Source organism: Paramormyrops kingsleyae, chromosome 20 (assembly GCF_048594095.1).
Source record: "Paramormyrops kingsleyae isolate MSU_618 chromosome 20, PKINGS_0.4, whole genome shotgun sequence".
NCBI classification, from domain to species: domain Eukaryota; kingdom Metazoa; phylum Chordata; class Actinopteri; order Osteoglossiformes; family Mormyridae; genus Paramormyrops; species Paramormyrops kingsleyae.
In genome coordinates, this window is record NC_132816.1 from 22,876,620 (window position 1) to 22,892,307 (window position 15,688).

Genomic DNA, 15,688 nt, shown 5'->3' on the forward strand with positions numbered 1-15,688 from the left:
AGACTTCATCTGTGTGTGTCTGTGTGTGTGTGAGTGTGTGTGTGTGTCTGTGTGAGTGTGTGTGTGTGAGTGTGTATGTGTGTGTGTCTGTGTGTGTGTGAGTGTGTGTGTGTGTGTGTCTAAGTGTGTGTGAGTGTGTGTGTGTGTCTAAGTGTGTGTGAGTGTGTGTGTGTGTCTAAGTGTGTGTGAGTGCCTATGTGAGAGATAAAGATAAAGAGAGCATGAGTGTGTCTGTGAGATAGGTACTGTAGTGTCTCTGTGTGTGAGAGGGAGTCTGTGTATCTGTTTATTTATTCTTGGGGGGCATCCACATGACTCTCTTTATCTCAGCATCTTTGCCGCCCCCCCCCCCTTTCAGTTTCTTTTGGAGCCGCTTCCTTTTGCTGACAGACTGACCTCTTTCTGTCTCCTCTGTCTATCTCTTCTACATTTTCCCCATGTCCCTTTCCATCTCTATTTTTCTCCCTCTCTCCTTCCCTCTTTTGCAGTATTTATCCATCTCTTCATCTCTCTGTTGATCACCTCCTATTCCTTCTCTTTTCTCTCCACCTCTTTACCTCTGTCTTCTTCCCATCCTCTCTCCCTCTCTTCCCCATCCTTATCGCTCTCTCTGTTCCCCATCCTCTCTCTTCTCCCCACCCTCTCTTCCTCTCTTTCCCCTGCCTGTCTCCCTCTGTTTTCTCCCCTTCCTCTCCTCCTCTCTCTTTTCCCTCATCCTCCCTTCCTCTCTCTTCCCCCCAGCTTCTCCTACTCTCTTGTATCCCACCGTCTCTCCCTCTCTCTTTCCCCCCCACCTCTTTCTCCCTCTCTCTTCTCTCTACCTGTCTCCCTCTCTCTTCTCCTACTTCCTTTCTCCCTCTCTTTTTCCCCTGCCTCCTTTTCCCTCCCTCCCTCCTTTCTCTCCTAGCTTCTCTATAAATGCTCACTGGAGATGCAGGCTGCTATTTCTGTTACAGCCCCTACTACAGCAGCTATGTAAAACCACATCTCTGCCCAACACACACACACACAGACTCAGAACTGTACGCAGCTGTGGAGTGACGCTAGCAGAACCCAGCATGATCCCCTGACGCTGCAGGCCAGGACACACCTGCAATGCCAGCCTCAGCATCTCGTCATCACTTCTGGGGATGGGGGAGAGGGTCACCTGGTGTAGTGGAGCTGCAGGGGGTCTCCTCTGTCCTTGCCTGTTCTGGGATCCTCATCTTCGTAGCACCATGTCTCTTTGCTCTGGTGGATCCTCATAAGAGTTTGACTGGCAACTTCTAACAGTGGCAGAGTGGTGACCAATTAGAGCTTGGCATTGTATCATGACACTTTAGTGACCAATCAGAGCTTGGCATTGTATAATGACATATTAGGGCGTTTTTCCACCGCACCAGGTACCGTACTTTCAGTACTTCCATAAAGTACCAAAAGTATGGTACTTCTTTTGTGTCTGTTTTCCACTGGCATAAAAACTGGTACTGGTGCCAAATGACATCATCAGTGACCACCCCTGACTGACATCATCACATACTTTCCTGTAGTCCTGCTTAAATTTTTTGATTTTCAAGCGGCATTGTTCGGTGTTTTGCTTGTGCCCCATTTCTTCCAAGCCACTTGCTATTACGGCAAATACTTTTTTATTTCGAGTCGTGTCATCCAAATCCCGCTGGATCTGTTCATCTGACCATATGGTGATTAAAGCCTGTGTTTCCTTGTTTGTCCATCCTTCCATTTTACTTTTCTATATTTTTGTTTCTACTGCTTTTTATTTTGTTTCTCGCTGTGATCGCTCTGTTCGCTGTGTGTTTCAAAAGATGGCGGTTGTATTTTGTGTTTCAGCCGCAGGCTATTTGCATAACCAATCGACAGCAAATACGTTTGTAACTCCCACCCCAAAGTACCGAAGTACCAAAGAAGTACCCCAGCTGGTTTGGCACTTTCGGTACTGGAACTTTCGGTACTGGTACTCGACCGGAAGTCAATGGAAAAGCGAAAGTACCGAAAGTACTGTACCAAAAGTACTGTAATTTGTGTGGTGGAAAAATGCCCTTAGTGACCTGTGGGGTGGGTGGGTGGTCATGTCAAAACTGACACCCTCCCCAGTGCACTTACAAGTGGAATGGCGAGGTTTTGGTGTGGCCTCAGCATGGCCTTGGTGTGGCTTTGGTGTGGTCTTGGTGTGGCCTCGGTATGGTCTTGGTGTGCCTTCAGTGTGGCCTTGGTGTGGCTTTGGTGTGGCCTCAGCATGACCTTGGTGTGGCCTTGGTGTGGCCTCGGTGTGGTCTTGGTGTGGCCTCAGCATGGCCTTGGTGTGGTCTTGGTGTGGCCTCAGCATGGCCTTGGTGTGGTCTTGGTGTGGCCTCAGCATGGCCTTGGTGTGGCTTCGGTGTGGTCTTGGTGTGGCCTTGGTGTGGTCTTGGTGTGGCCTCAGCATGGCCTTGGTGTGGCTTCGGTGTGGTCTTGGTGTGGCCTTGGTGTGGTCTCAGCATGGCCTTGGTGTGGTCTTGGTGTGGCCTTGGTGTCATTGCATGAATAGCATCAGCAGGGACCAGCTGTGTCCATCCGTGCCACACAGACTGGCCTGACAGGCAGTCACCAACTGTCATCAACAACCTCACAGCTGCCGTCGGCCGGAAATTGGCTTGATGGGTTCCAGGCTTTAAACGTGTGAGGTTCTCACACTCTGCCGGAAGATCGTACTGTCAGTTGCTTCTGCTGACTAGAGTATTCTGGGATGTTTTCCTAGTTCAGTATTTCAATAGGTGGCTCATTGTGCACGGGGTCCACATGAACTGCTCCAGACATTGATCTGAGCTGTTACTCACTGGGACCCTTTGTCCTTGTCTTTGGCTTGGAGTGTTTGTTGGGATGCAGCTGTTAATTCCTCATAGGATGTAATAAAGAGAGGAATAGGGGGTGGAGTGGAGGAGGGGGCACATGAACAGCTGACGTGGAACTAAGAGGGTTTCAGGGCCATTTATGACTCTGAGCTAAATGGTTTTACTGAGCTTAGATTAATGGCAAATGAGTGAAAACATCTCTCCTGCTGCTTTGAGTTAAACGCACAGACCATCTCCTGAAGTTTATAGCATTGTCAGGCATCCCAGGAACCCCCATTACACCAGCACTCTTGGTGGTGTTAGACACAAGAGTGTGAATTTGGGTGTGGGTGTGATTGGTAAGGACATGTCCTACCCATATTGTGAGAGTACCTTGTGTGTTTGGGGGGGCGGGACTTCAGGGCTGATTTAGTCCCTACTGTGTCGAAACCAACCAAAAACCTGCTGGCACGTCAATCTTTCTCTCCAATGTTCATCATCTTCCTCTGAGCTTCTCTTATGTCTGTCGGCCTGTTGGCAGTGGTGTGAATTTGGATGTTACAAGGCAGGAATTCTGGGTGTGGTATGGTGTCGATGGCAGGGACAGGGGCCAGGAATTAGCCATTTGTCTTTAAGCTGTCAGAGGGGTGGCTTTTGCAACTAAATAAAGCTTTAGGAGCCTCATGGCATCACATAAAAATATTTAGGTTTCACAGTTCCCCAGACACCTGCCATCATTCCAGGATCTGCTCCCCCTTCCCAGACCCACCCCAGCTGCTCCAGCTGCTCCAGCTGCTCCAGTCTGGAAGTGCCTCCTAGGAGTGCAGTGTATTCCCTCGGGTGCCTGACTGGCTCCTCCTGACTGGCTCCTCCTGGCTGGCTCCATGTGATTGGTCTTTTCTGGTCAGCTGACACAGCATCTTCCATACTTGGGACTGACTCTCAGCTTCGAATTAGTTTCAGTCAGGTTGACGCCAGTCTTGATGGATGTCTACCATAAGAGCTGCCTCTCTAGGGCTCTGCGTCAGCCTCAACAGGAAATCAGGGGCTGACAGACAGGAAGTAACGTAGTAAAGTAAAGTAGAGTAGTCTGGTAAAGTAGGCTCTCAAACTGAGCCTTTACGAGAGGGTGTGGGCGTCAGACACCCAGTGGGCCAGTTTGTCATGTCTGTCTCCACATCCAATTAAAATATACTACGGGAAGCACAAGCCCAAGCAGAGTGTGTGGTAGGGGTCCTCTCTGCTCTGCCTAAGAAGTGTGTGAGCTTTCAAGGTCGGGTCCCTGTGGGCATGCTGTACTCTAAGTGCCTTGAGTGCTTCAGGGGAACTCCCTGGAATGGTATGGGTGGCATAAGTCTGTTTCTCTGTAAAGGTTGGAATAGGGGCCTCAGCACCTCCAGCTATAGGTGTGGAGTTTGCATTTTCCTCCCACAGTCCCAACAAAAGCACTTAGTTCAGCTGGTGCTCTAGGACTTTGTAACTGTGCTGCCCAAAAGTGAAGAGGGGCACCCTGAAACTTTTCAAACATACCCCTGGGGGCATCTTAATACACAGTATCCTATGGGCGTATTGGTGGTGTTACACCCCCGGCAGCACGAGGGCCAGGCTCCATCCCTCCACTGAGCTATTCGTGGAAGCTGCAGCTGCTGCGAGACCGTGACATATGACAAACACACACATGTGTGACACGAGCACACGTGGAGCACTAACGTGTGACATGTATCCTAGTGCCTGCTGGAGTCTCCTGAGGCTGGGCCACAGATTGTGAGGGTGCTGGAATCCAGGAATATGTCATATTTAATTCAGCATTATTTAAAGGGGCATTTACTGTCTCAGTTGTGGGAAATATTGGTCAGTCATTGTCCTCGGAGAGTGCAGGTGTGTGTTTGATATACTGGGCTTCCTGGAATTAAGTGTCCCGGCTCTGCTGATGAAAGCCCCCCTCGCCCTATTCTGTGTTACATTATGCATGTTCCCATCTAGGCGGGTATTTATAAACACCTCCTGACCCCCCTGTGCCATTCATTCTGGAGCATTCAGTGCTGGTGCTGTCTGGCGTCATCTCCAGGGCGTGACCTCTAGGCCCAGAGCGTGACCTTTGGCTCATTCAGATATATGTAGGTCTCTCATTTATGTCTTATAGTCACAAAACCCTGATGGCCTGCAATGGTTGATGAAGGACCACACCTGATAGGATTACACCTGAGCGCCCCCCCTCGCCTTAGAAAAAAAACACACACACATACTAATTAGAAGTTGTCAGGGAACTGAATGGCACTGTGGAGCAGTCATCTGCTGTGTGTGAGTGATCTGCTGTGTGTGAGTAATCTACTGTGTGTGAGTGATCTTCTCTGTTTCCGTGATCAGTTGTGTATGAGTGATATGCTGCATTTCAGTGATCTGCCACCTGACCTCTCTGACCACTCTCCTGCAGTGTGTGGCTGCGATTTGGCCCAGGGCGGCTTCTTCATGAAGAACGGGGATTATCTCTGCACCCTGGACTACCAGCGCATGCACGGGACCCGCTGCAATGGCTGTGGGGACTTTGTGGAGGGTGAGGTGGTCACTGCATTGGGCAAGACCTACCACCCCGCCTGCTTCGTTTGCACCCTGTGCAAGTAAGATCTTTTTACCTGAAGTGGCCAGCTCAGGGGTCCTGCACAGCCGAACACAGACTTCCCTCATGGTTGGGGGGTCCTGCACAGCCCAACATAGCCTTCCCTCAGGGTCAGGGGGTCCTGCACAGCCCAGCACAGACATTCCTCAGGGTTGGGGGCCCTAAACAGCCCAACACAGACTTCCCTCTGGGTCTGGGGGTCCTGCACAGCCCAACACAGACTTCCCTCAGGGTCGGGGGGTCAAGACTTTGCAAAGCATCACAAGTTTTCATATTCCAGGCAGACTTCCAATACTTTAATGCGCAATAATGGAGCCTGCTTTACTCAGGTCATGTGGTCCTCTTGCTCAGGTCATGTGGTCCTTCAGAGCCTGAAGCCCATGTTTTTCTGTGTCCCAGGCGCCCGTTTCCTGCTGGGGACCGAGTCACCTTCAACGGGAAAGACTGCTTGTGTCAGCGCTGCGTCGAACCCGTGTCGCCCACGCCAAGGGACATCTGCGGCTCCAGCAGTGAGTGCCAGCTGCACTTCCACGCACCTAGATGTCACAGGGCCGCACTTGGCTCCACACCCCCGTGCACAGAACTCACAGCTATGCACACTTTCACACAGCAGGACTTCTTGACATGTATAAACAAAAAAATGGTGCTGTGTCTAGGCTAAGATGTTTGGCTTATGCAAGACTGAGGTGAGCCTCAGCTGAGGACGTCACATTCCCGCCTTGACACCTTCTGCAGGACATTGCTCCTGCAGAGAAGAGGGGAAGGAGCACAGGCCAGCCTCACTGAGGCATCACCATGCTCTCTCACTCTGGATGTAAGACACCTCCTAAACTCTCATACGTCGTATTAGTCTTCTGTAGTGTTGGATGCGAAGAAAGGGGCTTTGTGCAGCCTCCTGGCTCCTATCAGCCACTTCTGCTGCGCTCAAAGACCACCTTTGTGCCTCTTGCTGCTGAGCAATGCCATATTCTGACAGCATAGGAAACTGTCTGTCATCACGCTACAACACCGTGCCCAGCCCTCCTCGCCGGTGGCCTCTGAGAGGCTCAGGTGAGCCTCTTGGTCATGGGCTGCTGGGCCTCCCAATACTCGGCCCCGCAGTAGGAAGAAGGCTCTTTGTCTGGGATTAATGGCACATAGTTCTGGGTGCTCCGTCCATCTCCTTTACTTACTTTTATTTATTTAGCAGAGACTTTTCCAAAGTGACATACAAGCGAAGACCAGAGAGCATAGTCACACAGTCCCGGCAAAAGTTGTTCTTTCTCCAAAGCAGGGTTAATCTACCCTACCCTCAGTGTCCACCCAACAGCAGTGTCTGTCTCTGCCGATGATCAGGGCCAGTCTCCACCCAGTTTCAATGTCTGTCTCAGACATTATTGAGGTCAATTTCCACACAACAACAGTGTCCATCTCTGCCCATTATCAAGGTGAATCTCCACCCAGTTCCAGTGTTCATCTCTGCCCATTATCAAGGTCAATCTCCACCCAGTTCCAGCGTCCATCCCTGCCCATTATCTTTGACAGTCTCCTCCCAGTCCCAGTGTCTGTCTTCTGCATCTGTATCATGTACATTTCTACCTACCCAGTAGATACACGTGCTGTGAAATCACTCAAGCTCTCACAATCCTAAAGCTTCAGGCTACCTGAGTATCTCCGGCACAGCATGCCTAGAGACCCAGACAAGGACACCGTCTGCAGTCTCTCCCTGTTGCCATGGTACCATGGAACAGTCTGGAACAGGTGTTGCAAAGGACATTTTGCATATCTGGGTGTCTGTGAGGTGTCCTCTATCCGATACAGTCTGATACAGACAGTTGGTGCAGACAGGGCACTCTCGTCTGGTTGTTTTTCATCCTCTCACACACTCACATGCCTGCTACAGGCCCACCTGCTTACCTTGTACTCCAACTCACGCACTCAGACACATTGAGGTACCCCCCCCAACCAGGTCAGTGTCCATTATCACCCCTCGCCCATGACCTGCTTTCCTTTCCTTCATGCTTCTGTGTGGATGGCAAACTGTGACTCATATTTATGACTCATCACTCACTGAACGCTGTTTTCTATCCGCTATCAGTATATTCATGCAGGGATTTAGCAAGGCTAACAAAGCAGAAACCCCAAGAGTGATTGTCAGATTCTTGGCCTCTGCTGCCACCTAGTGGTCAAGTCTTCATTTGAAATCTGAAGGTTGCTTGCAATCGGTGATTGATGTAAAATGTGTTGTGAGTGTATGTGAATATTGGAATATGTGATTTGAATATGTAAATGTGAATAACTGCCCTGTGTGTGTGCACAGGCTGTGCCGGATGTGGAAGGGACATTAAGAATGGTCAGGCCCTGCTGGCCCTCGACAGGCAATGGCACCTGGGCTGCTTCAAGTGTAAAGCCTGCAACAAGGTGCTGAGTGGAGAGTACATCAGCAAGTGAGTATTGCTATATATACTCACTGTATGCACAAGGTACTGAGTGGAGAGTACATCAGCAAGTGAGTATTGCTATATATACTCACTATATGCACAAGGTACTGAGGGTGGTGTAAATCCGCAGTTCTTCATATGCACACATGCAAGTTCTGTGGGGGGGCAGTGCTATGGTACCTTTTACTGTGATTAGTGAAAGCTGTCTCTATCCTCCATCTTCCTGTCCTCTGTCTTCCCCATTCTCCTAAATCCCTCTCTATCCTCAATCTTCCTGTCCTCTGTCTTCCCCATTCTCCTAAATTCCTCTCTATCCTCCATCTTCCTGTCCTCTGTCTTCCCCATTCTCCTAAATTCCTCTCTATCCTCCATCTTCCTGTCCTCTGTCTTCCCCATTCTCCTAAATTCCTCTCTATTCTCCATCTTCCTGTCCTCTGTCTTCCCCATTCTCCTAAATCCCTCTCTATCCTCAATCTTCCTGTCTTCTGTCTTCCCCATTCTCCTAAATTCCTCTCTATCCTCCATCTTCCTGTCCTTTGTCTTCCCCATTCTCCTAAATTCCTCTCTATTCTCCATCTTCCTGTCCTCTGTCTTCCCCATTCTCCTAAATCCCTCTCTATCCTCAATCTTCCTGTACTCTGTCTTCCCCATTCTCCTAAATTCCTCTCTATTCTCCATCTTCCTGTCCTGTCTTCCCCATTCTCCTAAATCCCTCTCTATTCTCCATCTTCCTGTCCTCTGTGTTCCCCATTCTCCTAAATTCCTCTCTATTCTCCATCTTCCTGTCCTCTGTCTTCCCCATTCTCCTAAATCCCTCTCTATTCTCCATCTTCCTGTCCTCTGTCTTCCCCATTCTCCTAAATCCCTTTCTATCCTCCATCTTCCTGTCCTTTGTCTTCCCCATTCTCTTAAATCCCTCTCTGTCATCCATCTTCCTGTATTCCCCATTTCTCAAACTCCTTCCCTGTCCTCCTCTCTCCCTCACGTCACTGATATTTTGCAGGGACGGGATGCCCTACTGTGAGAGGGACTATCAGATCCACTTTGGGGTGCAGTGTGAAGCATGTCACCAGTTCATCACGGGGAAGGTGCTGGAGGTGAGCTCTCTGCAGTTCTGTGGACCATATCTGTACTATATTTACAATTCAGTATTCATATCAGTGGCTGTGTGTTTGGTAACAGCATTTTGTACTGTGTATATACTGAGAGACGGCAGGTGTGAATGTACTGAGACACGGCAGGTGTGTATGTACTGAGAGACGGCAGGTGTGTATGTACTGAGAGACGGCAGGTGTGTATGTACTGAGAGACGGCAGGTGTGTATGTACTGAGAGACGGCAGGTGTGTATGTACTGAGAGACGGCAGGTGTGTATGTACTGAGAGACGGCAGGTGTGTATGTACTGAGAGACGGCAGGTGTGTATGTACTGAGAGACGGCAGGTGTGTATGTACTGAGAGACGGCAGGTGTGTATGTACTGAGAGACGGCAGGTGTGTATGTACTGAGAGACGGCAGGTGTGTATGTACTGAGAGACGGCAGGTGTGAATGTACTGAGAGACGGCAGGTGTGTATATACTGAGAGACGGCAGGTGTGAATGTACTGAGACACGGCAGGTGTGTATGTACTGAGAGACGGCAGGTGTGTATGTACTGAGAGACGGCAGGTGTGTATGTACTGAGACACGGCAGGTGTGTATGTACTGAGAGACGGCAGGTGTGTATGTACTGAGAGACGGCAGGTGTGTATGTACTGAGAGACGGCAGGTGTGTATGTACTGAGAGACGGCAGGTGTGTATGTACTGAGAGACGGCAGGTGTGTATGTACTGAGACACGGCAGGTGTGTATGTACTGAGAGACGGCAGGTGTGTATGTACTGAGACACGGCAGGTGTGTATGTACTGAGAGACGGCAGGTGTGTATGTACTGAGAGACGGCAGGTGTGTATGTACTGAGAGACGGCAGGTGTGTATGTACTGAGAGACGGCAGGTGTGTATGTACTGAGAGACGGCAGGTGTGTATGTACTGAGACACGGCAGGTGTGTATGTACTGAGAGACGGCAGGTGTGTATGTACTGAGACACGGCAGGTGTGTATGTACTGAGAGACGGCAGGTGTGTATGTACTGAGAGACGGCAGGTGTGTATGTACTGAGAGACGGCAGGTGTGTATGTACTGAGAGACGGCAGGTGTGTATGTACTGAGAGACGGCAGGTGTGTATGTACTGAGAGACGGCAGGTGTGTATGTACTGAGAGACGGCAGGTGTGTATGTACTGAGAGACGGCAGGTGTGTATGTACTGAGAGACGGCAGGTGTGTATGTACTGAGAGATGGCAGATGTGTATGTACTGAGAGACTGTGGTTGTGTGCGTTTTTTTGGACAGTGTGCCTATTGCTTGGCTAAAATGCATCTCTGTGGTGTCAGGATGTTTGGGCCGGTAAAACATCTGGCTAAGGTGAACAGACTGGCATAAGGATGTTTTCTGAATTGTAGATATCAAACACAAGAGAGTATGGGCCTGCACCCCTGTCTCCTTACTCAGATACCAAAGCCTGCACACCTAAAGTGAGGGCTCAGCTCTGACTGCTGCACACTGAAGTCTTAAGAGTGCAAATGTTGGCCCCTCCCAGTGCTGACAAAGGGACACACCCCCACAACACAACAATGTTCTGATTGGCTGGGTGGTGAAGGAGCGGAGAGCTGCCGGTGCAGTAAGAGATGGCTTAATGTGGGGAATGGGGGAGGGGGGAGGAGAAAGCAAGCGTATGAGAGGGAGTAGTGGAAACGTTGGTGGTGGATTGTGATGAGAAGAGGGCTGGGCCACTGAACCAGGCTGTAGGAAGGGTTAGAAGCAGAGCAAGTGGGAGAACTAGGCTCTGACCAGTCAAACCAGTAAGGGAACCAACTGCAAGCAAGTTCACACATATGCAAAACCAGCTGCTGACGGTAAGGCTTTGCTGGAGTGCAGTATGTGGATGTTTTGGGTCACACTGCATGTTCTTGTAGGTGGTATTTCAGTATGTATGTCTACACATGTGTGTGTTTGTTTGCTTGGCTGTATGTATGTGTTTGCTGGTATTAGTTTTGGCCCTATTTGATTGTTCCTGCAGGTGGTGCTTGAGTGTGTGTGTGTGTGTGTGTGTGTGCGCGCGCGTGTGTGTGTGTGTGATAGACAAAGTGTTGCACATCTTTGATGACTCCAGCACAGTAATTTACATGAAAGTGCGCTCCACTGCTCCTGATATGAGTGAGATGGCTATCTGATTTGGACCAGCAGCACTGTGGGATGTTCAGTAGCGTATGACACCTCCTGCATGTGGGTGTCTAGCCACGGCTGTGTCACACGGGTGCAGTGCACCTCCTTCTTCCTCCGGGTCCTTTCCTTCCCTGCCCCCCTCTGTTTGAAGTGCAGTGCATCTCCTTCTTCCTCCTGGTCCTTTTCCTCCCTGCCACCCTCTGTTTGAAGTGCAGTGAACCTCCTTCTTCCTCCTGGTCCTTTCCCTCCCTGCCTCCCTGTGTTTGGAGTGCAGTGCACCTCCTTCTTCCTTTTGGTCTTTTCCTTCCCTGACGCCCTCTCTTTGCAGTGCAGTGCACCTCCTTCTTCCTCCTGGTCCTTTCCTTCCCTGCTGCCCTCTGTTTGAAGTGCAGTGCACCTCCTTCTTCCTCCTGGTCCTTTTCTTCCCTGGCTCCGTCTGTTTGGTCAGGCAGTGTGCAAGCCTCCAGGGGGTGCCCTTTTGTAGCATTAAATAATTGTTTCTTTACCTTCCTTCTGGGTGCGCTCCTGTTCTGATGTAAAACCTTTTACTCACCTTACTATCCGGTCACTGAGGCAGTGCTTTGTGCCCACAGACCTGATTTAGCTCCCAGCTCTAAGTGATTTAGTGGAGGAACCCCACGCGATCCAGTTTGAGTTTGGACTGTTCCTTTTGTCAATCACCTGCTAAGTATCTAGGAGCCGTCATCCTAAGCTGCCCCCCACCCCATCCACACATCCAGTCCCTCCATCACAGCATCAGCACCAGCTGTAATGCTCCCAGAAAGGCCATCAGCCTGACTCCAATGTGGTGTTGGAACACGGAGAGCATGAGGGTCATCACCCAGCATGCTTCTCTTGTGTTTGAGGAGACCCTTCTCAACTCGCCTTACATGGCGCTTTAAAGCCTAACCCCCTCACTCTGATTCACAAGACCTTGCATTCTCTCATGGTCATCCAGCAGAAACTTGCTCTTCAAAAATGTTTGTTGACATGGAAAGAGCTGGTTTCCCTGGAAACACGGGTCATCTGGTCAAGCTCAGATCGATGCAGAGTCTTGCATTGCTGCTGCAGTAAGTCATACTTCATTAGGAGCTGTGGAATTCTTAATGCCTTTCAAAGATGCCCGACCTTTAACCCACACTCTGGTCTCAGATGACAGACTTGTTTTGTTTGCAGCTGAACAGTTCAGTGTCAACTGGGAAATACTGACATGATGGGGCATCTGGCCAGGTTTTTCTCTCACTCTGCTGTCTGTGACAAGTGTGAAAAACTGTAGCGGTGCAGCCTTACGGTCTCACTAACAGGCCCAGCCTGAGGTCTGCGTGGTGACCAGCGGTGCAGCCTTACGGTCTCACTAACAGGCCCAGCCTGAGGTCTGCGTGGTGACCAGCGGTGCAGCCTTACGGTCTCACTAACAGGCCCAGCCTGAGGTCTGCGTGGTGACCAGCGGTGCAGCCTTACGGTCTCACTAACAGGCCCAGCCTGAGGTCTGCGTGGTGACCAGCGGTGCAGCCTTACGGTCTCACTAACAGGCCCAGCCTGAGGTCTGCGTGGTGACCAGCGGTGCAGCCTTACGGTCTCACTAACAGGCCCAGCCTGAGGTCTGCGTGGTGACCAGCGGTGCAGCCTTACGGTCTCACTAACAGGCCCAGCCTGAGGTCTGCGTGGTGACCAGCGGTGCAGCCTTACGGTCTCACTAACAGGCCCAGCCTGAGGTCTGCGTGGTGACCAGCGGTGCAGCCTTACGGTCTCACTAACAGGCCCAGCCTGAGGTCTGCGTGGTGACCAGCGGTGCAGCCTTACGGTCTCACTAACAGGCCCAGCCTGAGGTCTGCGTGGTGACCAGCGGTGCAGCCTTACGGTCTCACTAACAGGCCCTGCCTGAGGTCTGCGTGGTGACCAGCGGTGCAGCCTTACGGTCTCACTAACAGGCCCAGCCTGAGGTCTGCGTGGTGACCAGCGGTGCAGCCTTACGGTCTCACTAACAGGCCCAGCCTGAGGTCTGCGTGGTGACCAGCGGTGCAGCCTTACGATCTCACTAACAGGCCCAGCCTGAGGTCTGCGTGGTGACCAGCGGTGCAGCCTTACGGTCTCACTAACAGGCCCAGCCTGAGGTCTGCGTGGTGACCAGCGGTGCAGCCTTACGGTCTCACTAACAGGCCCAGCCTGAGGTCTGCGTGGTGACCAGCGGAGCAGCCTTACGGTCTCACTAACAGGCCCTGCCTGAGGTCTGTGTGGTGACCAGTGGTGCAGCCTTACGGTCTCACTAACAGGCCCTGCCTGAGGTCTGTGTGGTGACCAGTGGAGCAGCCTTACGGTCTCACTAACAGGCCCAGCTAATACATTGCTTCACTTAGAGGAGGAGGAAATCCCTGGAGCTTTAGTCTCTCAGTTGAAACACCCAAAACATCCAGCTGTGCAGGACAGAAGCAATATCTACTTGGGTTTCATCATTCACAAAGATTGTCCCTGTTCAGCAAAATTGGCCCACAGTGCAAACAGAAGCTGTTAAAATATGAATGCACAGTTATATCTGTTCAAAAGCAGCAGTACAAAGAGACAAAACAATTAAACATTTAATAATCACAAATGGTACCCATTTACAAAAATATTCAGCTCAGTTGCCAAATGAAACTTGTGCACTGCAAATCATCTGTCCTTGCCAAGATTTGAAATCTTAAATCTGGAAATATAACATTCATTTTCTTGTTTTTAAAATTACAATAGTACCTTGGAACACAAACTTAATTCATTCCAGAAGGCTGGTCGAGTTGCAATTTGGTTGAAATCCAAGTCGAATTTCCCCATAAGAAATAATGTAAATGAATTGAATCCGTTCCAGATGACTGCCTTTTTAAACTTATCTACCTACCTAACTAATGATAAAAAACATTAACAATCAATGTACAACTTATACACACACTTCTGGGACCTGAGTTCAAGTCTGTTTCAGGGTCAGGGTTCCACGTGTGGAGATTCATGTTCTTGCATGTTCTCCTCATGTTGAGGAGTTTGCTGCAGGTCCTCCGGTCCCCCCATGGTCTGTAGGTGTGTGACTATGTGACTGAATGGATGTTTTTGGATGTTTTCACTTATGTTCAGTTTATTCTCACTTATTACTCTGCTGTATCAAGCCTGATATCAAGTCACTTGATCTTAAAAGGTGCATTTTTCTACTTATGGTACTTACACGTATTATACATACTTATACGTATTTTAAGAATTCTTGTCAAGTAAAAATAACTTACTGCATGGACAGATCATTTCACTGACATTCAGTCATTTTCTCCCCAAATTCAGTGTTTATTTCTTGTATTTTAGCTGAAATGTTTTGCAGTGTGTGGAGGCACAGATGCACGAAAGCTTCGGTGCTGCACATAGTGTTTAAAGCCAGATACCAAAAACCAGGCTAACTTACGCTGTTTGCATGGTACATTAGTCAAGTGAACAGGGGAGGTATTTAGCAGAGAGCTCAGTGGGCTCTAGGTGGACAGGTATCATGCAGACACACTAGCGCCGACACAGTGAATGCCTCTAACACTGACACTGACACTGCCTCTCACATGCAGCCTCAAACATCAACACTTACTCTGTCTCTAACACTGACACTCTGTTTCTAAATCTGACATCTATTCTGCCCCTAAAATTAACACTATTCTGCCTCTAAAACTGATAATTGCATTGCCTTTGACACTTACACTGACTAACACTGACACTGACACTGCCTCTCACATGCAGCCTCAAACATCAACACTTACTCTGTCTCTAACACTGACACTGTTTCTAAATCTGACATCTGTTCTGCCCCTAAAATTAACACTATTCTGCCTCTAAAACTGATAATTACATTGCCTTTGACACTTACACTGACTAACACTGATATTGATACTGCCTTTGACACACTGCCTCAAAAACTGCCACTTATTCTGCCTGTCTCTCGTTGAAGACCCCCGTCTCCTGGGTAGATTTTCCTGCTGTTTTTACTCAGTGTTTCTTTTGCTCTGCTCCTGTTTTTTTGTGCTGTAATTCTCTTGGAACTTGTAGACCTGAGATGGTGGTGCTTTCTGTTTTGTTACTAAGAGTTCTGAGGCTAACGCAGGGTGAGGCCTCAGAACTTGTGGGTGGAGCCAAACCTGAGAACAGCCAATATGAATAGCCTCAGGTACAGAGAGACAGCACGGATGGGAGGGGCAGACTGCAGTCTGACTGGAAGGAGCCATGTGTTGCAGATGTAAGGAGGGTAGGAGGCAGTGATCACACCTCCCACAGGAAGGAGGTGCTGGGCCGCCATTTCAGTTTATTATACTCTGCTCATGTTGCCTATGAGGTCACCAGCTCCAGGACGATGAGAAGAAAGAACGAGCCAGTGGTGCAGAGGCCTCTGACGCAGGCTGTGAGGTTTCCAAGCTCCCACAAGACAGCCTGCCTGTCTGCATCTCCTCGTTCACAATCACTTCCAGACACATTCTTCTGTCCTGCTTTCGGGAGGCCCAGGCAAAATAAAACTCAACATCCGAAAGACTCCATGGAAACCCAAAAAACACTGGCTTTTATTGGTACAGTTGTTATTTCTGAGAGTGACT

General features: G+C 49.8%; 1 protein-coding gene across 23 annotated transcripts in view; it reads left to right on the forward strand.

Annotated features, from left to right (window-relative positions):
* LOC111837665 (actin-binding LIM protein 1-like) overlaps positions 1-15,688 on the forward strand; it is a 72,105-nt gene that overhangs the window by 31,032 nt on the left and 25,385 nt on the right. For all 23 annotated transcript variants that reach the window (XM_072703300.1, XM_072703295.1, XM_072703309.1 and 20 more), the window contains exons 3-6: positions 5,242-5,425; positions 5,824-5,933; positions 7,724-7,850; positions 8,848-8,941. In XM_072703300.1, coding sequence (XP_072559401.1) covers positions 5,242-5,425; positions 5,824-5,933; positions 7,724-7,850; positions 8,848-8,941 — 515 coding nt within the window. The remainder of the gene's footprint in view (positions 1-5,241; positions 5,426-5,823; positions 5,934-7,723; positions 7,851-8,847; positions 8,942-15,688) is intronic.